The 24,006-nt window shown below is 37.7% G+C and overlaps 1 protein-coding gene across 14 annotated transcripts in view; it reads right to left on the bottom strand.

The window, feature by feature from the left end:
- DOCK3 (dedicator of cytokinesis 3) overlaps positions 1–24,006 on the bottom strand; it is a 507,250-nt gene that overhangs the window by 183,974 nt on the left and 299,270 nt on the right. For all 14 annotated transcript variants that reach the window (XM_051852373.3, XM_051852369.3, XM_051852371.3 and 11 more), the window contains exon 10: positions 7,451–7,532. In XM_051852373.3, coding sequence (XP_051708333.1) covers positions 7,451–7,532 — 82 coding nt within the window. The remainder of the gene's footprint in view (positions 1–7,450; positions 7,533–24,006) is intronic.

A 24,006-nucleotide genomic window follows, 5' to 3' on the forward strand; every position in this document is an offset into this window, starting at 1 on the left:
AGCTCAATTCACAATAGCTAAGACCTGGAGCCAACCCAAATGCCCATCAACAGTAGACTGGATAAAGAAATTATGGGACATGTACTCTATTGAATACTATACAGCAGTCAAAAACAACGAAACCCAGTCATTTGCAACAAGAAGGAGGAATTTGGAAAACATCATGCTTAAGGAATTAAGCCAGTCCCAAAGGGACAAATATCACATGTTCCCCCTGATCAGCGACAACTAACTGAACACCAAAGGGGAAACTTGTTGAAGTGAAATGGACACTGTGAGAAACAGTGACTTGATCAGCTCTTGTCCTGATGGTTGATGTACAATGTAATACTTTATCCATCTTAGTATTTTTTTTTTGTTCTAGTACCCTTGGTTGAACTCCGTAATTAACACAGAAATATTCTTAGGTGTTTAAATTTTAACTGAAAAGTGATCCCTGTTAGGAATTTGGAAAACATCATGTTGAGTGAAATAAGCCAATCCCAAAGGGACAAATACCACTTCCTTGATAGGTGACAATTAACTGAGCACCGAAAAGGAAACCTGTTAAAGTGAAACAAACACTATGAGAAGCGGTGACTTGATCAGCCCTCACCCTGACTGTTGATGAGCCGCTTAATATGTTATCCCTCTTAGTATTTTTTTGTTTGTTCTACTTAATACTTTTTTTGGTTGAATACTGTAATCAATACACAATTCTTCTTAAGTGCTGAAACTTAACTGAAATGTGATCGCTGTTAAATGTAAGCGTGGGACTAAGAGAGGGAAGAGATGTGCAATTCGGGACAAGCTCAAGCTGACTTACCTCAAACGGTAGACTTAGAAACATACCAGGGGATTCCAATTCAATCCCATCGAGGTGGCATGTACCAATGCCATCTCACTAGTCCCAGTGATCAATTTCTGTTCACAATTGATCATAATGATAGGACTAAGAACCAAAGGGATCACATAAACAAGAATAGTGTCTGCAAATACTAGCTGATAGAATAAAAAGGGAGAGAATGATCCAACATGGGAAGTGAGATACACAGCAGACCCATAGAATGGCAAATGTCCTAACAGCACTCTGGCCTCATAATCAGCCCTTAAGGCATGTGGATCCGGCTGAAATGCCCATATGTTCTCCCTGATCGGTGACAACTGACTGAACACCAAAAAGGAAACCTGTTGCAGTGAAATGGACACTATGGGAAACGGTGACTTGATCAACATAGCCCTGACTGTTAATGAACAACTTAATACATTATCCCTCTTAGCTAGTTTTTATGTCTGTTCTACTTAATATGACTGGTTTAATTCTGTAATTAATACACAGTTATTCTTAAGTGTGGAAAATTAACTGAAATGTGATCCCTGTTAAACATAAGAGTGGGAATAAGAGAGGGAAGAGATGTATAATTTGGGACATGCACAAGCTGACTTACCCCAAATGGTAGAGTTAGAAACATACCAGGGGATTCCAATTTAATCCCATCAAGGTGGCATGTACCAATGTCATCTCACCAGTCCAAGTGATCAATTTCAGTTCACAATTGATCATAATGAAAGGACTAAGAGTCAAAGGGAACACATAAACAAGTCTAGTACCTGCTAACACTAACCGATAGAATAAATAAAGGGGAGAGTGATCCAACATGGGAAGCGAGATACTCAGCAGACTCATAGAATGGCGGATGTCCTAAACAGCACTCTGGCCTCAGAATCAGCCCTAAAGGCATTCGGATCTGGCTGAAAAGCCCATGAGAGTATTTCAGGCATGGAAAGCCAAGACACTCCGGCAAAAAGATCTCTGTGAGTGAGATCCCAGTGGAAAGAACAGGTCTTCAAAGAAGGAGGTACCTTTCTCTGAAGGGAGGAGAGAACCTCCACTTTGACTATGACCTTGTCTAAACAAGATAAGAGTCGGAGAACTCAGAGGGCTTCCATAGCCTTGGAAACTCATGACTGGAGCATAGGGAGATTACTGATGCCATAGACAGGAGTGTCAATTGGTAAAGTCAACAACAGGAGTCACTGTGCACTTACTCCTCATGTAGGATCTCTGTCCTTAATGTGCTGTACATTGAGATTTAATGCTATAACGAGTACTCAAAAAATATATTTCACTTTGTGTTTCTATGTGGGTGCAAACTGTTGAAATCTTTACTTAATGCATACTAAACTGATCTTCTGTAAAAAAAAAAAAAGAAGAAGGAGAAGGAGAAGGAGAAGGAGGAGAAGGAGAAGGAGGAGAAGGAGAAGGAGAAGAAGAAATTATCAATTCCCAACTTGACTCTCACTGGGATTAAACATGACAATAGGTCTGATCTGATTTCATCATCATTAAAAAAATCATCTATTATTTTTCACTTTATGTTTCTGTGTGGGAGCAAACTGTTGAAATCTTTACTTAATGTATACTAAGCTGATCTTTGTATATTAAGATAATCGAAAATGAATCTTGATGTGAATGGAAGGGGAGAGGGAGTGGGAGGGGGGAGGGTTGTGGGTGGGAGGGACGGTATGGGGGGGAAGCCATTGTAATCCATAAGTCGTACTTTGGAAATTTATATTCATTAAATAAAAGTTAAAAAAAAAAAAAAGAAAGCCAAGACACTCTGGCAAAAAAAAAAAAAAAAACACACACACACAAAACAACAACAAAAACAAACAAACAAACAAACACCTAAATGAAAGATCTCCACGGGTGAGATCCCAGTGGAAAGAACAGGTCATCAAAGAAGGAGGTACCTTTCTCTGAAGGGAGGAGAGAACTTCCACTTTGACTATGGCCTTGTCTGAATATGATCAGAGTCAGTGAACTCAGGGGGCTTCCATAGCCTTGGCAGCTCATGACAAGAGCCTAGGGTGATTACTGATGCCATAAACAAGAGTGTCAATTTGTTAAGTCAACAACACGAGTCACTGTGCACTTACTCCTCATGTAGGATCTTTGTCCTTAGTGTGCTGTACATTGAGATTTAATGCTATAACTAGTACTCAAACATTATTTTTCACTTTATGTTTCTGTATGGGAGCAAACTGTTGAAATCTTTACTTAATGTATGCTAAACTGATCTTTTGTATATAAAGAGAATCGAAAAAGAATCTTGATGTGAATGGAAGGGGAGAGGGAGTGGATAAGGGGAGGGTTGCGGGTTGAAGGGACGTTATGGGGGGGAAGCCATTGTAATCCATAATCTGTACTTTGGAAATTTATATTCATTAAATAAAAGTTTAAAAAAAACACTGGAAAAAAAAGAAAATTTCCTCTGATATTGAAAAAGGATATTTCTAGCTCTATTTCACTAATCTCTTGAATTTAAAATAAAATTCTCAAAATAGCACAATAGTTTGACATTTATTAAGTTGTGTACTAAATAACAAATTGAAAAACAGGGTACCACTTTTAGTCCCTTTTGAGATTGAAATATGTCTATTACTGATGGGCACAAAAATGTTTGACAAATTTCAAACCGAAACGGCTTTTTCTACATAGCCTAGATTGTGCTAATCCATAGTCTAATATATCTAGACAATTCTATCCAGTTACTAAAGATGACCAGACACTAATCAGATGGGCTGACAAATAAAGGGATTTCTTCTTTGACTCAGGCTCAGTGAATAAAAGGAAAGGATCCAACTGCTGGTGTTTTTCATGTGGCTGGGTAGGGGTTCTTTTTGAAGATAGTATACATGGTATCCAGAATTCTCACTAGTGTTTATCTGAGGTCAATAAAATTAAGATAATTAGTGCAAGAAAATATTTTCAGCAAAATTATTATCTGTGATTTCCATGTAATTTCAATACAAAAATATTTTATTAAATCAAAGTACATAAACACTGTTCTTATAGGGTTATTAAATGTATGCTGCTTAAGAATAAGCACCAAATATAGCTATCCACGTTCAAATACTCATAAAACATATTAAAACAAAGACAGGAAGAGGAGTGATACACCCACCATTCATCTAGTGAGCAAGGTTTGAGGGTGACTGCCTGGCAGGAATTAGATTTGCTCACTAGACCAAACTCTCTAGTCCTACATAATGAGGAAGCTGGTCACCAACTGTGTGGTGGTGGAGAGGTGAGTGAGGGCAGCAATTCAGGGCCCAGCATCTTAGATTTACTTACTAATATTCCAAATCAAAGATGGAAAATTTAATTTATTTCTCTGGGTCTGGGCTTTTCTTTTCTATAGAGATAAAGGGATTTACAAATATAAAACAAAGCCAATTTATTCATGCTTAATCTTCGGATGGAAAGAAATATTTTCATAAATGATGTTATCACGTAATACGTTCAATTCTAAAGTCTAAGACATCTGTCAGAATGTGGAACAGCATAAAGGAATAAAATGCAAAGCAAACTAATTCAGTGAAAACAGCAGAAGTTCATTCTCTGACTTTGTCACCCAATTATAATAGCAAATAGGCATGTATTCCCTTATTTCTGTAACAAATCATTATTGAGACCTTAGTATTTGCCAAGCATTGTGTTTAAGGTACTGGATATCTGGTAATGCGAAAATACACACATTCTTACACATATGTAAACAGTCATTGTTAATCATGAAAGTCAGCAAAATCCTCATTGTACTGGAACTTCATGTATGTACGAAACACTTCCTTTTTAGATAAAATTCTTCTTTCATGGGAAACCCTAAAATCTAAAAAAAATAATAAAAAATTGGCTTCACAGGGAATAGGGTTGTGCCATGGATTATGTGAGTTTAATATGACTCTGAAGCCTCCTAAATAATCCTGCAAACTACTCCGTTGGTACAGTTCTCTTTTCCTGATGCTCAGAAAGGCTAACAGCTGGCATTGACCACAGTTATTGCTGCATCTTCTTGCAACTACTTAGAGACCTTGTAGGATACATTTTAATCTGGAGAACTGCTTTAACTCTCAGAAGGTCTTCATATAATGAGAAAACAGGTCCCACCAAAAGTATTACATATAGTTTAAAGAAAACATGAAAATCCTGAATCATATCATCTTGTTCAGAAATCTTATGTGCTTAGTAAAAATTCCTCAAATCTCACTGGGACTTTTATAAAACTCCAGGCTGTACTGCAGAGGGAACTCTGGAAGCAGTGCATTGGCAGAATGAGCATGTTCCAGAACAAGAACACACCAAGAATGCTATGTGTGTCTTTGATTTATAATCCTGGAGCTATAACTTTGGCCTCTGGCTCATAGGTAATTAAAATCCTAAATGAAAATTTTGATTTACTGTAATTATATTAAAATACCATCATAATTAAGTTCATTTTTCAAGAAACGATGACTGCGCTCATCATATTCAAGGATTCAAGGATTCACCCACACATAGTTCTGCTCAAGAAACTGAAAGAATAAGGCATCAACAATTTCTATTGCTGCTTTACCAGATGATATCAAAGAATCAGGATCAAGGAAAACCTCCTACAGTTACTGAGACATTCTATACTAGACAAATGAGTATATCATTTATTTCTAATTTATTTCAGAAAGGAGGACTCAAAGAACCACTTCAGTGTTCACGTGTTCTCACGTCAGAAGTTCTCACCCAACAGTCTAACTTAAATCCCAACTACAACTTGGATTCTTTCCATTGTTCTTTTCTGATTAGACAGTATTGATCTTTCCAGACTAAACCATCTTAATGCCCTTAATCAACTACTTCTTCTTCTTGCATTATCTCTTAAGCCTTGAATTCTGAGCTCACAGATGAACAAAACATTTTAACTTAACCAGATTTATATATCTTTTTGTACATCTGGAGCATTTCCAATAAAATCTCTGTGAAAGTAATGTCTGATTCTGCAGTAACATTATGTAATGTTTTGAAACGCTAAATTGTAGTAAATTAATTGAAAAGCCAACTGAACAAATGCAGTTTTATTTTTCAGAGAAAGTAACATACCAGATCTCCAGGTAAGTATTATTTGCCTTTAAGTGGCACACTTTATGCTTTAAGAAACATTACTGTCAACCGTCAATTACAAACTACGTATGACAGTCTCTGACTGTCTACACGGCAATGTCAGACTATCACACTTCCCTGCACTCAGTGAGTTTTATTGTATCTCAGTTATCACTGAAACACACCAAAGAATCTATGCTAGTCAAAACTGGTTAAACTTGTGACACACTGGGGAGGGAAAAGGGTGAGAAGGTCAGGAAAAAGTTGATTGACAAGTACTAGGTTATAGCTACATGAGAATAAAATGTTCTGGGATTCTATTGGACAGTAAGGTGAATATAGATCATGTCACTGTACTATTATTTATAAAAAAGATAGAATTTTGGATGTTTTTACTAGAAAGAAACAGTAAATGGTTGAAAAGGATAAATATACCCTTATTGAACATTATTACACAATGTACACATTTTCCAAAAAAATCACATTGTATCCAATCAACACAATTTCTAATTCTATCAAAATTTTTAATGAAAAATAAAAAAAGAAAACTGTGATACAGTCCTGGTTTCTTCATCATCAAATAAATAAAGCTGAATTTGTTTCATTTTAAAGATTCATTTTATTTATTTGAAAGACAGAGTTAGAGATAGTTAGAGACACAGAGAGAGAGAAGTCTTCCATTGGCTGGTTCACTCTGCAGATGGTGGCAATGGTTACAGCTGAGTCGATCCGAAGCCAGGAGCCAGGAGCTTCCTCCAGGTCTCCTATGCAGGTGCAGGGGCCCAAGGACTTGGGTCAACTTCTACTGCTTTCCCAGGCCACAGCAGGGAGCTGTATCAGAAATGGATCTGCTGGGACTTGAACTGGCACCCATATGGGATACCAGCACTGCAGGTGGCAGCTTTACCCACTACACCACAGTGCCGACCCCGCCGGTTTTAAACTGGCAACAAATATCAGAATCAACTTGGAAAATACATGAGGCAATGTGACATTATGAAGTTCTACACTTTTAATTAAGTAGATCACAAAGTCTTCTCCAAACTGATGAGGCCCTGAACAACAGGATGGTTACTCAGAAAAAACTCAAGTTCAGATCATAGCAGAAAAAACCCATCTGTTGGGTTGGTGTTTAAAAGAGAACTATTTAGTTTACTTCTCTTTCTATGGACTTACTGAGACTGCTAGGTTGTAATCTGTTGGATGCCTTCAAAGAACCTACACTTATACATCAGAGAAAGTCCCAGTGGCCTTGAATAAGAATATTAAGAAAGATGTTTGTCAGATTTTGACTATTATATGAAATAAGTTTATAAAATCTGTATCAGCAAAAGCTACTTGACTATATTTCTTTAATAAGAAAATTCATTTAAAAACTATAACTAATTTCAGTTTTCTATAAATGTTTTATTAAAACCTAATAGAAACATAAATCAAGTACTATTCTCCCCAGTGTGTGGGGAAATAATAAATGTTCATTTCCAGGGTAACCATATCAACATAGCAGGCCTCTAGTTAGAGTCAGCAGCAAAGAATGGAAAGAGAATTTGTACATACTGTAAAAAGGGCACACATTCGTTCTATCTTCTCTGGGTTCCTTGGCCCACCATTCTTGTTCAGTCTCACCAGAAAACGCTCACTGAAATGTAGAAGAGACAGAAATGTAAGGAATTGTATGCTTCAGAAAAAATAAAAAGGGTTTTTATAGAGAAACCCTAAACACTTACAGCACCTTGCAATGATAGGCAAGGCCAAAAGCACATGGCAAGACACTTATGTTTTGTGCTAAGCAACATACAATGAACACTTCAAACTGCAGGATAGGTGCTGCTGTTTACTTGACGGTTGTGGCTGTATGTGTCTTACCTCTTGGAAGATGTGTGCTGCTCCCTGAAGGCAGCAATGAGGACTATGTCTTGTATTTTTCCCAAATACTCACAAATTCCCTGGGATGATGTTAAACCGTATATAAACAAGCATTTATATGTAGTCTTTGATGTGAGCAAACTATCATAAAAATATTCATCATACTAGATCCAAAAGAATCAACATTATCCAATTTACCTCTTTCAATGACTCTTGAAAATAATTTTGGGGCTAAGAAAACAATGTTACAATGACTTATTTAAAAATTTTGAGAAAAACTCAAAGAGAAACATTATGGCTAAAGTAGCTATCAGAATTCAACAGAGCCACTAAATATTTTATCCCTCAAATAATATACATAATTCTTGAAGGAAATTATTGGATTTAATAACCCCAGAAACAGTGTTTGCAACATTTGGAGAAATGTTTCCTTGCTCCTACTCCCTTCCTGTCCCTACCCAGACTCTTATTCCCATCTCTTCATCCTAAGGTTTATGTTATCAATCCTAACAGAAAAACTGAGCTAAGGGACAAAATATGTGATTCTTAAAAACTCACTTTCCTTATGCCCTAAGATGTACACTCAATGAATACATGGAATATCAGAAAAAGGACTGATATTAAAATATTATATGAGAATTGTAAGATACAATAAAAAACTGCACTATTTGGTTAGTTTGGTCTGTATTTATTTGTTCTGTTAGTCAACAGTTATTAAAATCTGTGTGATACATGGCAATGCAAATATGAACAAGATATATGAGTATACAGGTACTTTTCCTTCATGCAACTTAAGATCCACAGAAATTAATCTCAAAAGATCTGGATCACACATAAACTTAAGATTCTTCAGCCTTGAGGCTAAATGGGAATAAGCAAAGAATGTGTACTGAGTGAGAAGTAGTACTATAGTCAGAGACCTCAGGGACACTGATATTTAAGAAACAGACAAAAGAACTAGCAAGGTAGATACATAGGGATAAAGAAAAAAAAAGAAGAAAACTAAAAATTATGAAATACTGCTTTAGTGAAGAGAAGACAGTTATAAGAGATAGAGATGGGTCAACAAAGTCCAAGGCCATTCAGATTAACATGAGATAAGAACAAAACTATTGTGTCCACCAGACATCAGAACAGAGATCACTGGTGACTCTTAAAAGATCATTTTAGTGTAATGGAAGAGAAAGATGACAGTGTGAGGTATGAACTGAAGAAGTTACTTTAGACCACTCTTTTACGAATGATTATTAAAGAAAGGCTGATTCTCAGATGGCTGAATAGAAAAAGATATGCTGATTTTGATCATGGGAAGATAAAAGAAGAAAAGAAGAAGTGCATTCCCAGGCAAGATTGGAGAGTTTGCAGTAGAAATTCTACAGAAAGAAGAGACAAGCCATGGAGTGGCATGGACAGTACAAACACAGCAATGAGTGCGATAACTCCTGTGACTCTATATGCTGTATTAACTGCCCCATAACTGAGAAAACATGATATTTTTCTTTGTGAGACTGCTTTATTTCACTAAACATAATGGTTTCCAATTGCATCTGTTTTGTTGAAAAGGGCAGGAGGTTCAGTCTCTTATGGATGAGCAGTATTCCAAAGTGTATATATCACATTTTCTATGGAAGGGGAGAGGGAGTGGGAAAGGGGAGGGTTGTTGGTGGGAGGGACGGTATGGGGGGGGAAGCCATTGTAACCCATGAGTCGTACTTTGGAAATTTATATTCATTAAATAAAAGATTAAAAAACAAAAACAAAGTGTATATATCACATTTTCTTTATCTAGTCATCACTTGATTGGACATCTGGGTTGATTCCATATCTTAGCTATTGTGAATTGAGCTGTAATAAACATAGGGGTACAAATAACTATTCCATGTGCTGATTTCATTTTCCAGGAGTGGGAGGGCTGGGTCATATGGTAGATCAATTTTCAGATCTCTGGGGAATCTCCACCCTGTCTTCCATATTGGTTACACTAGTTGACATTCCCATCAACAGTGTATTAGAGTACCTTTTCCTCCACACCCTCATCAGTATTTATTGTTTTTTTGATTTTTGGGTGATAGCCATTTCAACTTGGGTGAAGTGAAATCTCACTGTGATTTTGATTTGCATTTCCCTGATGGCTAGTGATCCTGAGCATTTTTTTCATGTGTCTGTTGGCCATTTTAATCTTATATTTTGAAAAATGTCTGTTCATGACCTTTGTCCAATTCTTAACAAGATAGTTTGTTTTGCTGTTGATGAGTTTCTTGAGCTCTTTCTTGGACATTAATTTATAAACATTAATAAACTGAGAATTAACTAATTCTCAGTTGCATAGCTTTTAAATAGTTTCTCCCATTCTGTCCACTGACTCATCATTTTGTTTGGTGTTTCCTTTGTAGTGCAGTAGCTTCACAGCTTGATGCAATCCCATTTGTCTGTTTGCTTTCATTATCTGTGCTCCTGCAGTCTTTTCCAAGAAGTATTTGCATATGCCAGTGTCTCACAGAGCTTCCCTGAAATTTTCCTCTAGTAGTTTGATGGTATCAGGTAGTAGATTTAGATCCTTGATCCATTTTGATTGACTTTTGTAATAAGGTGTAAGGTGAGTCTCGTTTTGTACTTCTGCATGTGTAGGTTCAATTTTACCAGCACCATTTGTTGAAGATAATGTCCTTTCCACAGGGATTTATTTTAGCTTGTTTCTGAAAGATTAGTTGTAGATGAGTGGATTAATTTACAGGGTTTTTATTCTGTTCCATTGGCCTACATGTATTTTTTTTTAATCAGTAACAGGTTGTCTTGATAATAACTGCTCTGTAGTATGTCTTGAAATCTGGTATTCTGATGCCTATGGTTTTGTTTTTGTTACATAAGTACTGAATACTTCTTTCTTATACTCCTTCTTTTTAGAACTTGACACAAATGAATTATTTTCTTTGTTTACTTTCTCTTAAATATAAAAATAAGCTTTCTAATGGCAATGACATTTGATCACTGGTTTATCTTTAGTAGTTTCAAGAGTCTCACCTACAATATGTGATCAATAAATGTTGAATGAATGAAGGTGGAAATTTCTGTCAAGAACTGCTGTGTGATATGTGGAAGCTTGCTGATGAGTATCACCATAAACTGGATGGACACCACCATTAGCACACTATGCAAAAACTATCCATGGGCCCAAAAGGAGAAAACAAGATGGTCAGTACAAATAAACCTTCTAACTTTGTGTCCAAGTACTGAAAAGCATCAAGTATATTGTGACCAATGTTCTTCCAGCTGCTCACTCAAGTTTTGTTTGTTTCTTCTTGGGTATCCAGCAAGACTACACTTCATAGCTGCCATCCCCTCCTCCCTTAGTCCCCATAGTTGAATGTGGCCTGATGACTTGAGTTTTAGACACTGAAATGTGAATGAATGGAAGTGATATGAATAACTTCTAAGCTTAGCCTGTATATATTTATTTGATGTTTTTTCCTCTTCTGAATACTAGTACAGATGATCCATTCTACAAACTTGAGGCCATGTATTCATATCAACAATCAAGTATATACTAGGCTTGGTCTCTGAATGACTATGGGTAAGAACTACCTTACTAACTGCAAATTCACCAACACAGGGCTATAATGCAAACAAGAAATACACTTCTATTGTGTTTGAGCCATTATTTTTTTCTGTTCATTACAGTAGTTGATATATCCTAAATAATATGTTTACCATGAATGTAATAGTCACACAATGAGCTGTTAACTTGTTAATAATCTTCATGGATTATATGAATGCAAGAGTAATTTTAGAAAGTTTCTATCTTTTCAGGAGAATCCATTATTACTTCTGCACTCTTTGGAAGTTCATGTAACTGTTCTTAGTATCAAATTACCATCCTCTGACTCATTCAAGAGTAAACAATTGGGGACTGGCGCTGTGACACAGTGGGTAAAGCCACTGCCTGCAGTGCCAGCATCCCATATGGGTGCTGGTTCAAGACCCGGCTACTCCACTTCCAATCCAACTCTTTGCTGTGTCCTGGGAAAGCAGTGGCAGATGGCCCAAGTCCTTGGGTCCCTACACCCTCGTGGGAGATCAGGGAGAAGCTCCTGGCTCCTGGCTTCGGATCAGCACAGCTCTGGCTGTTGTGGTCAATTGGGGAGTGAACCAACGGATGGAAGACTTCTCTCTCTGTCTCTCTCTTCCTGTCTCTCTGTCTCTCCTCTCTGTGTAACTCCTTCAAATAAATAAATAAATAAATCTTAAAAAAGTAAACAGCTGGGGCTGACATTGTATAGCAAGTTAAGCCACTGCCCATGTCACTGGCATCCCATATGGGCGCTGGTTTGTATCCTGGATGCTCCACTTCCAATCCAGCTCCCTGCTAATGTGCCTGGGAAAGCAGCAGAGGATGGTCCAAGTGCCTGGACCATCCATGTGTGATACCCAGAAGCTCCTGATTCCTAGATTCAGCTTGGCCCAGCTCTGGTTGTTTCAGCAATTTGCGGAATGAACTAGCTGATGGAAGATTTATCTCTCCATCTCTCTGTCTCTTCCTCGCTGTTTTTCAAATCGATCAATCAATCTTTAAAAAGAATGGAATGCCATTTGGAGCTGCTCACAAAGAGGGGTACTATTTGGAGGGGTTACACAATCTCTGAACCAAAAATAAAAGGGTAGATGAGGCAAATTTCTTAGGTAAACCAGGTTGTTGGCCCTATGAGACCCAAAGAACTTCATCTCTCTTTCTCTTCGGTAATGGAAGGAGGCCCCAAAGGTTAATTTTCACATTATCCACATGAGCTTCACATTTTCTGGTGCCTTTCATGCTTCTAGTTTCTGGATTTCTTGATAATTTGTAAGGTGAAAATGACGGTTTTTCATTTCACAGGCTTTAGTCATACACCTAATTATTTCTTGTTTTGGTAGCATCTCCAATGAGTGTGATAAATAAATGCTATTTTAAATTATTTGAATTTAAATTATTTGAAGACAAATAAATATCTAATTTTCTCATGATTTGGCAAAAGCTGTTTTGCAAAAGAAGCATTCCAATACATTAATATTCCATTAAACAGTTAGATAGGTTTCTCCCCTACAGGATTTCTGAGAGACCTAAAATGTTAGTATGTGTTTTAACTATCAAATGGGACAAGTGATACTTGGCCCAACAACCTTATTATGTAACACAACTGAGTCTTCAGGAATTGTTTGATAAATGCTGATTTAGAGCATTTACCAGCTACAGCTATAGCAACAACTCATATTCCCCAAAGAGGTAAAAGAAACTGTAGCCAAAGAGCCAAATAAATTTATCAATGAGAAATTACAAACATGTCTCTACATGAGAGCAACAGGACACTCTCTTAAGTAATATGAGTGAGAAACTCTCCGAAGTCATTCTCTAATCTACTTCAAGAGAAAGGATGTTAATACTCCTACTTTTCTGAAGACATGTTGTAAGTGAACTGCTCCATATTTAGTTGTCTTTATAAGGATGGACTATAGACATATGGCATATAAAGTTATACTAATTTTATATTATTGAGCATGTTCTTACAAATGAATTCCATACTTTGAATTTGTGACAAGTCTAATGGTATCTTAATTTTAAAATCACTTGCTTTCACAGGAGTTGTATTCTTGGATAGCACTGCATTTCACACACTTTTCAATGGGTGGCATCCCCCTCAGTAAATGATGACTGCCAATGAGGTGCCAGCCTGTGAGGTACTAAGGCAGAGATAGTCTCATTCTTCAGAGAGGATACTTCTTAAAGACTCTGTTTTGGAAATATAAACAGTGTCCTCAAATAAATTCAGAAGAATTTTCCAACTCTTTCAATTTAATCTTTATGCTTCTCATTTGGATCTCTGTGGAGATAGATGCCATCTTTCTCATAATCTTCCAGGTACTTGAAAACAAGCAAGTAGCCTCAAAGCTGTACTACACTGTACAACTCAACAGACTAAGACATCTCTAAGATTCCCTCACAGGTAGACTCATTTGGCTTTGTTCTTCAAGTTCTTCAAGTTTTCCTACTTCATTTAAAGCACAAAGGGGTTTCATAAAGTTAAACTAGGGTCCAGTGCTGTGGTTTCTAAATTCATTTTAAAAATTTTATTTGTTATACAAGTTTCATGTATTTCATAAACACAGATTTAGGAACGCAGTGATACTTCTCATCCTACCCTCCTTCCTGCCCTTGCTCTAAACCCTTCTTCCTCCTCCCTCTTCCATTTCCACTCTTAATTTTTACAAAGGTCTACTTTTAGTTTACTTAATTCTTGTAAGGTTAACCCTACATTAAATAAAAGAATTCAACAAAGGGTATGATGAAAAAAAAAAAAAAAAACACTGTTCCTCAACAGAAGAGGAAAGGGCTGTAAAAAATCATTGACTATCAAAACGTCCATTTCACTCTAATACATTACATTTTAGGTACTCTATTAGTTATCTCAAATCAGAGAGACCATATGGTATTTGTCTTTTGGGGAATGGCTTATTTCACTAAGTATAATGGAGTCCAGTTGCATTGATTTTGTTGCAAAAAACAGGATTTTTTTTTAATACAGCTGGGTAGTAATCCATAGTGTATATACACCATAATTTCTTTACCCAGTCATCAGTTGATAGACACCTGGGTTGACTGCACATCTTTGCTACTGTGAATTGAGCTGCAATGAACATGGGGGTACAGACCACTCTTTCATAAGCTGATTTTATTTCCTTTAGGTACATTCCCAGGAGTGGGATGGTTAAGATCATATGGTAGGTCTATATCCAGATTTCTGAGGTATCTCCATACTGTCTTCCACAGTAGCTGCACCAGTTTACATTCCCACCAACAGTGGATTAGGGTACCATTTCCCCGATATCCCCACCAACATTTGTTGTATGCTGATTTCTGTATGAGTCATTCTAAATAGGGTTTGGTGAAACCTCATTGTGGTTTTGATTTACATTTCCTTGATGGTTAGTGATCTTGAACATTTTTTCAAGTGTCTGTTGGCCATCTGAATTTCTTCTCTTAAAAAATACCTGTTCAAGTCCTTTGCCCATTTCTTAACTGGATTGTTTGTTTTGTCGTTGTTGAATTTCTTGAGCTCTTTATAGATTCTGGATGTTAACCCTTTATCAGTTCCATTCTGTTGGTTGCCTCTTCACTTTGCTGAGTGTTTCTTTTGTAGTGTAGAAGCTTCTCAGCTTGATGTAATCCCCTTTGTCAATTTGGGTTTTGATTACCTGTCCTTTGGGGTCTTTGCCAAGAAGTCTTTGCCTGTACCAAGGTCTTGTAGAGTTTCCCCAAAGTTCTCTAGAATTTGATGGTATAAGGTCATCAACATTCCTTTGCTTTTCAATAAAAAGTTATACTTTCATCAAAATATGAAAAATTAAAAACCAGAATTATTTTGGTTGAGTCAGACATAGGGAACTGGGGGATGATGATGGGATGCAGGAATCATACTTACTTACCACCTTCTGTTCCTCAGATACTTCAGTGTACAATTCAAAGGTTCTTTCTAGACTTTCTCCCTCCCTTTTGCTCTCTCAACAAATATTCTATCACTTTTCAGAAACTGAGATATATCTGAGGATACAGAAATATGATTACAAAAACCAAAAATCGCAACACAATGTAAAAACTCTAATTGCACAATAAGGGGCAAACTATTGGGACAAGGGTAGGCTTCCTAAAGGAGGTACTGGAATAGGTTCTTAAAATATTGCTAGGCTTTTGCCATTTTGGAAAGTGTATTTAGGGATGAGGTGAATGAGATTCCAGAAGAGAGAATGCCAAGTGCTTCATGATTCATATCTAGCTTGTCTCAAGGAGAAAGTTTTGAGCATGAATTTAGAGGGCATTGGATAGTTCAATAACTGTCAGCCTTGTCATGCAACACAGTGTGGACTTATGAGGATTCTTCAAACTTAGTTATCATTAGGAACACCTGGCAGCTTAAACTGTAGATACTCCAGATACTCTTGATACTCTAAAACACAGGTAGGATTCTGGAGGGTATCTGAATTTTTACAATGTAGCTAAATTTGTGTTAGGCTTATTAACAAGTTTGAAAAATCCCACTCAAGAGAGGTCCTGAAGCTTTAATCCAAGAAGGAGCAAGATCTTTTTACAAGTACCACTTGGTCTGCAGTGTAGAAGTAAGGTTGGAAACATATTCCAACCAGGCAAGCCATGATGCAGTTTTGGAAAAGCAGTGGACAGATATGGGTTATATTTAAGAGACACAGCTGACCATATTTAGCAGTTGATGGGATGTGGCAGTTTCAGATGAGGAAGATATAAAGTTCAGGAAGGTATGCTAAATTTGAGGTCTCTGAGGGACAAGTAGGTAAGTGGAAAACAAGCACTGAAAATCTAAGGTTGAAGCTCAGAGAAATGATGTTGATGGGAGATAGAGCTCTTATACCTCTCAGCTTGCCATAGCAGCAACAGCAGCCTCATAATGAACATCTTTTGTGTATCAGTAATTGTTTCAAAAAAAATTTTTTTAGCAAACTGCATGTAATCCTCACAATAGGTATTTCATCTCTGAAGAAACTGCAAGTCAGAGGTAAAATTCTTCGCTTGAGAAAGTAAAAGAATTGTGAACTTGAAATCAAAATGTTGGATCAATTTGACTTCAAAGCCCATTCTTATGAAGTAAAAATTGGGGGACAAAGTGTTGGAGGGGAAGATGGGTTCCATGGACAAATACACCTGGGAAATGCTGTAAACCAAATCTTGTGCCAGAGACATACAGGGAGTATCTGTGTACCGCAGTTTCCTAGAGAAGCTGCATAAAGGTAACCTAGCTAGCCCCAGGACCCCTACTGCCCACGTGGAGAGTCCAACTAGTAAGTCTAGGTCAAGCTCCCATTGTACCATTCTGGCAGAACCTATTCTGTTTAAGGTTCATGGCATCCTGCTAAGAAGACTAAGAGCAGACAGGGGTAATGATTTGGCTGATTTGGAACACTCATAAACTCCTGAATTACAAACAATCCCAGAAAACAGATTCTTTACCTATTCTCTAAAGCAAAGGAGACTTAGGAGTAAATCTGTTGTCACATATTCTCAAATAGTTTTAACAGCATTTTTATAATTAAATAACTCCTATTGAGTCTTTACAAATCATGTATTTTTCATGAACATTTAATGAAATGTTAGCTTTACAATCGGTTATACATGGAGCTATAAATAGTTATTTTTAATCTCATGATTTCTGCTTTTCCCAGGATCAGACTCCCAATCCTAATAATAAAAATCATACAGAGGAATGACCACATGTGGGTGAAATGAGTATGAGGCCCTACTAACAGAGCAGCACAGTGGTAAGTCAGTTCAGCCACCTCTAACATTCAGGTCATAGTGTTTCTGAGGAAGGTATGTGCTCACAACAGGAAGCTGGGAGCCGGGAGGAATGACTATCTTCTATGTATTTTGCTAATCATATCTATGAGGACTAAAGAAGACTATTTTCATCCTTCTTAGCTGAAAGCTAAACAGTCTGAAGTATTTATAAAAAAAAAAAGTAGTCGTGATAATTCCTTGATGCCACTAAAACAATGTGAGAATAGCAACTCTTTCTCTTTATTTGGGAACAACTCTTTTGCCTAGTACTTCCAAGATAGCCCCTTGACAACTTTCTAAGAGTAACCCACCCTTAATAGTTCTGAACAAAATCTTCAACAAATAAACAGATAAATAAATTAATGAAGATTGAAGAAACACATTTTATCAAATGCATAGAAGGCTATCCTTCATTCCACTTGATTGTACTTACATAAATATATAACCAAGCACCATCACAGGAAAATAAAGCATTTAAGAGCAAATCACTGCCGGCGCCGCGGCTCACTAGGCTAATCCTCCACCCTGCGGCGCCAGCACACTGGGTTCTAGTCCTGGTCGGGGTGCCGGATTCTGTCCCGGTTGCCCCTCTTCCAGGCCAGCTCTCTGCTGTGGCCAGGGAGTGCAGTGGAGGATGGGCCAAGTCCTTGGGCCCTGCACCCCATGGAAGACCAGGAGAAGCACCTGGCTCCTGCCATCGGATCAGTGCGGTGCGCCGGCCGCAGTGCGCCAGCCGCGGCGGCCATTGGAGGGTGAACCAACGGCAAAGGAAGATCTTTCTCTCTGTCTCTCTCTCTCTCACTGTCCACTCTGCCTGTCAAAAAAAAAAAAAAAAAAACCGAGCAAATCACTTAGGCTGGCACTGTGGCATGGTGGGTAAAGCTGCCACCTGCAGTGCCAGTTTCCCATTTGGGCACCGGTTCGAATCCCATCTGCTCTATTTCTAATCCAGCTCTCTGCTATGGACTGGGAAAGCAGTGGAAGATGGCCCAGGTCCTTGGGCCCCTGCACCCGTGTGGGAAACCAGGAGGAAGCTCCTGCTTCTGGCTTCAGATGGGCCCAGCTCTGGCTGTTGTGGTCATTTGGGGAGTGAACCAGTGTATGGAAGATCTCAAAATCTCTCTCTCTCTCTCTCTCTCTCTCTGCCTCCTCAGCCTTTCAAATAAATGAATAAATCTTTAAAAAAGGGCAAATCACTGATAACATGGTTATTATTTTCCAAAGTAATACGCAATCTGAAAAGATTTAAATAAATGCTAAGAATGTCTGCTCTCTAATATTTAACATCTCTCCAGTTAAAAGACACAGACTAGCTGAATGGATTAAGTAACAAAACCCATCTATTTGCTGCTTACAAGAAACACATCTTTCCAACAAAGATGCATGAAGACTGAAAGTGAAAGGTTGGAAAAAGATATTCCATGCCAACAGAAACCCAAAAAGAGCGGATATAGCCATCTTAAAATCAGACAAAATAAACTTTAACACAAAATCTGTTAGGAGAGACAAAGAGGGGCACTATATAATGATTAAGGGATCAATTCAACAGGAAGATGTAACTATTATAAATGTATATGCACCTAATTATAGGGCACCAGATTATTTAAAAGATATGTTAAGGGACATATAGGGAGACTTAGACTCCAATACAATAGTACTGGGGGACTTCAATACTCCACTCTCAGAAATAGACAGATCAACTGGACAGAAGATCAACAAGGAAACAGCAGATTTAATCGACACTACAGCCCAAATGGATCTAACAGATATCTACAGAACTTTTAATCCTACACTTAAATTTACATTCTTCTTAGCAGTACATGGAACCCACTCTAAGATTGACCACTTACTAGGCCATAAAGCAAGTCTCAGCAAATTCAAAAGAATTACAATCATACCATGCAGCTTCTTAGACAACAGTGGAATGAAGCTGGAAATTAGCAACTCAGGAATCCCTAGAGCATATGCAAACACATGGAGACTGAACAATATGCTACTGTATGAACACTGGGTCATAGAAGAAATCAAAAGAAAAATCCAAGTAAATGATAACAACACAACATAACAAAACTTATGGAATACAGCAAAAGCAGTGTTAAGAGGAAAGTTTATAGCAATAGTTGCCTACATCAAGAAATTGGAAAGGCACCACATAGATGAGCTTTCAATGCATCTCAAGGATCTAGAAAAACTGCAGCAAACCAGACCCAAACTATTGGAAGAGAAGAGAAATAATTAAAATTAGAGAAGAAATCAACAGGATAAAATCCAAAAAAAATTACAAAAGATCAGCCAAACGAAGAGCTTGCTTTTTGAAAAAATAAAAAAAAAATGTATCCCTTTAATTTCTTTTTCTTGCCTAAAGCTCTGGCTAATACTTCCAGAACTATGTTGAATAGCAGTGATGAGAGTGGGCATCCCTGTCTGGTACCAGACCTCAGTGGAAATGCTTCCAACTTTTCCCCAAACAATAGGATGCTGGCCGTGGGTTTTTTCATAAGTTGCTTTGATTGTATTGAGGAATGTTCCTTCTATACCCAGTTTGCTTAGAGTTTTCATCATGAAAGGGTGTTGTATTTTATCAAATGCTTTCTCTGCATCTATTGAGATAATCATATGGTCTTTGTTGATGTATAACTTAATACTTTATCCCTTTTAGTATTTTTTTTGTTCCACTTAATACTATTGGTTGAACTCTTTAATTAACACACAATTATTCTTAGGTGTTTAAATTTAACTGAAAAGTGATCCCTGTTCAATATAAGTGTGGGGATAGAGAAAGAGGAGATGTACAGTTTGGGACATGCTCAATCGGACTTGCCCTAAATGGTAGAGTTAGAAACATGCCAGGGGATTCCAATTCAATCCCATCAAGGTGGCATGTACCAATGCCATCTCACTAGTCCAAGTGATCAGTTTAGTTCACAATTGATCATAATGATAGGACTAAGAGTCAAAGGGATCACATAAACAAGACTAGTGTCTGCTAATGCTAACTGATAGAATTAAAAAGGAGAGAACGATCCAACATGGGAAGAGGGATACACAGCAGACTCATAGAATGGCAGATGTCCTAAACAGCACTCTGGCCTCAGAATCAGCCCTTAAGGCATTCGGATCTGGCTAAAAAGCCCATGAGAGTAATTTGGGATTGGAAAGCCAAGAGACTCTGGTAAAAAACAAACAAAACAAAACAAAACAACAACAACAACAAAAAAAACAACCAACCAACAACCCTAAATGAAAGATCTCTGTGAGTGAGATCCCAGTGGAAAGAACGGGCCATCAAAGAAAGAGGTACCTTTCTCTGAAGGGAGGAGTGAACTTCCACTTTGAATAAGACCTTGTGTAAATAATATCAGAGTCAGCGAACTCAAAAGGCTTCCATAGCCTTGGCAACTCATGGCAAGTGCCTCGGGTGATTAATGACAGCATAAACAAGAGTGTCAATTGTTAAATCAACAACAGGAGTCACTGTGCACTTACTCCCCATGTGGATCTCTGTCCTTAATGTGTTGTACTATATGAATTAATGCTCAAACAGAACTTTATACTTTGTGTTTCTGTGTGGGTGCAAACTGCTGAAATCATTACTTAATATATACTAAATTGATCTTCTGTATATAAAAAGAATTGAAAATGAATCTTGATGTGAATGAAATGGGAGAGGGAGCGGGAGATGGGAGGGTTGAGGGTGGGAGGGAAGTTATGGGAGGGAAAAAGCCACTGTAATGCAAAAATTGTACTTTCAAAATTATATTTATTAAATAAAAGTTAAGAAAATACTGTCTTATGAGAAAGTACCATGTTTTATAAAAGGGCATAGCAAACATAATGCAATCATAGGTCTTCCTAGTAGGTACTCTACTAATCAGAAAAAGATAACCCCACCCCCAAATCTATTTTTTTTTATCAGAATTTAATTGAAAATAAACGAAACTTTGAAGGAGTGAACATTTCTCCTTACAGGCATCAATGAACAGTACTTCCATATAAGGTAACAAATACAAAGCCACACAAGAAGCCAGGGTTTTGATCAGGACAATAGCAGTTACCAACATGTATACTATACTAATTTACAGTTTATCAACATTTTTCCATAAAGTACCTCATATGATAAAAGGGAACCTCACAGAAATACTCCATGTTTTGCACAGAAAAAAGTCTTCCTGATATTGTTTCATTCCTCCCTCCTTATCTATACTGACAGGTATATGTGCAGTATCTTCTCTGTGCAGAAAAGAGTTAACATGGCTGGTCTGTAAATACTGATTGGAAAGGTCTGCTTGCAAGGTTGGTTGTTGGCTGTCATCTGGGAATTTGGCTCTTGGGGGTATTTCCAAGAGAGTTGTGTGAACAACACTGTTTATGTTGAACACCTTCTTTCATACTGAGCTTGAAATATGGTTCATGCTAAAAAGAGGGTGCCTATACAATAGCTCCCAATAAATCTTGGGCACTGAGTATCTAACAGGCTTCCCAGGCCAGAAATATCATATACATGTTGCTACATTTTCCTTACTGGAAGAGTATGCTCTGTGTGATTCTACATATGAGGGAGAGAGCACAAGGAAGCCTGTGCATGGATTCCTCCAGAGTTCCTGTCTTTCTCCCTTAGTATGCCATGCTAAGTATTGTGCATCCCATTCGATGTCACTGTAATAAATCTTAGCCATGACTAGACATAGTTAGACAACTAAATGAGTCTAATGAATGATCATTAAGGGTGGTCTTGGGGAACTCCATACATCCTTTAAGCCTAGTGTCTTTATCTGTAAAGCAGCAGGGACTGTATCTTCCACATTATTGCAACCCTCAAAGAATCAAGTACAGAGCCATATAGTTTATAGGGCCTTAGTAAATAAAAATCAAACTCACCTAATAAAATCTCCTTGAATTCTAAAATGACTTTCAAAGACAACATAATTAAAACACTGTTGTGGACTGAACAGGACTTGGGTCCCCAAACTCATACAGATGTTTAAACTCCTGTCTTGGGGCCAGTACTGTGGCGTAACAGGTAAAGCTACCACGCAGCAGTGCCGGCATCCCATATGGGCGCTAGTTGAGGTCCCAGTGGCTCCACTTCTGATCCAGCTCTCTGCTGTGGCCTGGGAAAGCAGTGGAAGATGGCCCAAGTCCTTGGGCTCCTGCTTTGGATTGGCACAATTTTAGCCGCTGTGGCCAGTTGGGGAGTGAAACAGCGGATCGAAGACCTCATTCTGCCTCTCCTCTCTGTGTGTAACTCTTTCAAATAAATAAATAAATCTTAAAAAAATAAACTCCAGTCTTAAATTAACAGTGGCTGAATGCTAATGGCTGATGGATTAGAGTGGAGACTTGATCTAATTATAGCAGCTAGGAAGTGGGCCTCCTGGGATGTCTAGGTCATTGAAGGCGTGCTCTCAAAAGTTAGTTCTCAAGTGAAGGTTGATTATTCAAGCCAACTGCACTAACAAGAGGGTTGATTATTCAAGCTAAGTTTACCCTACCTTCTCTGCATCCCAACCCATTATGAGATTAATCTTTTGCACCCACTCAACCACTGACAGGCTGTACCCAAGATGACCTATTAAGGGGTGATGTCAGAATTGCAATACAAATGTGATTAAAACCCCAGGCAGGGGGCCAGCACTGTGGCATAGAGGATAAAGCCACTGCCTGTAGTGCTGGCATCGCATATGGGTGCCAGTTCGAGTCCCAGCTATTCCACTTCTGATCAGCTCTCTGGTACGGCCTAGGAAAGCAGTAGAAGATGGCCCAAGTCCTTGGGCCCCTGCACCTGCATGGGAGACCTGAAAGAAGCTCCTGGCTCCTGGCTTCCGATTGGCCCAGCTTTGGCCATTGCAGCCAGTTGGGGAGTGAACCAGCAGATGGAAGACCTCTCTCTCTGTCTATCTGTAACTCTTCCAAATAAATAAATAAATCCTAAAAAAAAAGTTTTGGTATATATACACACCATGGAATACTATTCAGTCATAAAAAAGAATGAAATCCTGTCTTTCTCAACAAAATGCATGTAACCAGAAACCATTATACTCAGTGAAATAAGCCAGTCCCCAAAAGACAAAATCCATGTTTTCCCTGATTTGTGGTTAGTAAAAGTACCAAAAATGCAATGTAAAGAAGTGAAATTGACAGTCTGAGCTTCAATGATTGCTTACATCCTTTGTCTCTACTATTGAGGAACAGTGTTTTTTTCTTCACATTATTTGTTGGATTCATTACATAGTGTATGGTTAATTATATGAATAAACTGAAGGTAGAACACTGCAGAAATTAATAAAGAGAATAGGAGGGAAAGGAGAAGAAAGGGTGGGAATGGGGGCAGGAGGGAGAAAATGGTGGGAAGTATCACTGTATTCCTAAATCTATGTATATGAAATACATGAAATTTATATACCTTAAATAAAATTTTAAAAAATTATAAAATTAAAAACCTGTAAAAAATGCTCTCCCTTTTTCTACCCAAGAACTTTCTTTTTAAATTTGTCAGTGCATATACTTTGTATTTGAAATTCAAAATTTCCCTTTTTCTCTCATCATTTAACTTCACCTAACAAATCATAATTGTGAACTCCTGGTTCCCACACACTATAAAGGATCTACCTACCTAATCTCAACACTACCTCTCACTTGTGCTATTTTTCCACAGTATCTTTTGATTTTTGGTATTCCCAAAAACAGCCATATAGCTTGCTCCCTGGAACCAGATTTCCAATCTCTCCAAGTCTCCAGTCTAACAGAACATCTTTGAAAATACAAATCCTGATGCACTGATTAATCTGTTGACAAGAATTCCTTCACTTCTTTCACATTCTTTAACTTCTATGTGAAGATTCAAGCATCCAGTTTTAAAAATTTACTGTGTCTTGAGATGATCTTTAATGTTGAGATGAACCACAAGTGTAGA

Source organism: Oryctolagus cuniculus, chromosome 10 (genome assembly GCF_051225735.1).
Source record: "Oryctolagus cuniculus isolate XC-2025 breed Fujian yellow rabbit chromosome 10, ASM5122573v1, whole genome shotgun sequence".
Taxonomy (NCBI): domain Eukaryota; kingdom Metazoa; phylum Chordata; class Mammalia; order Lagomorpha; family Leporidae; genus Oryctolagus; species Oryctolagus cuniculus.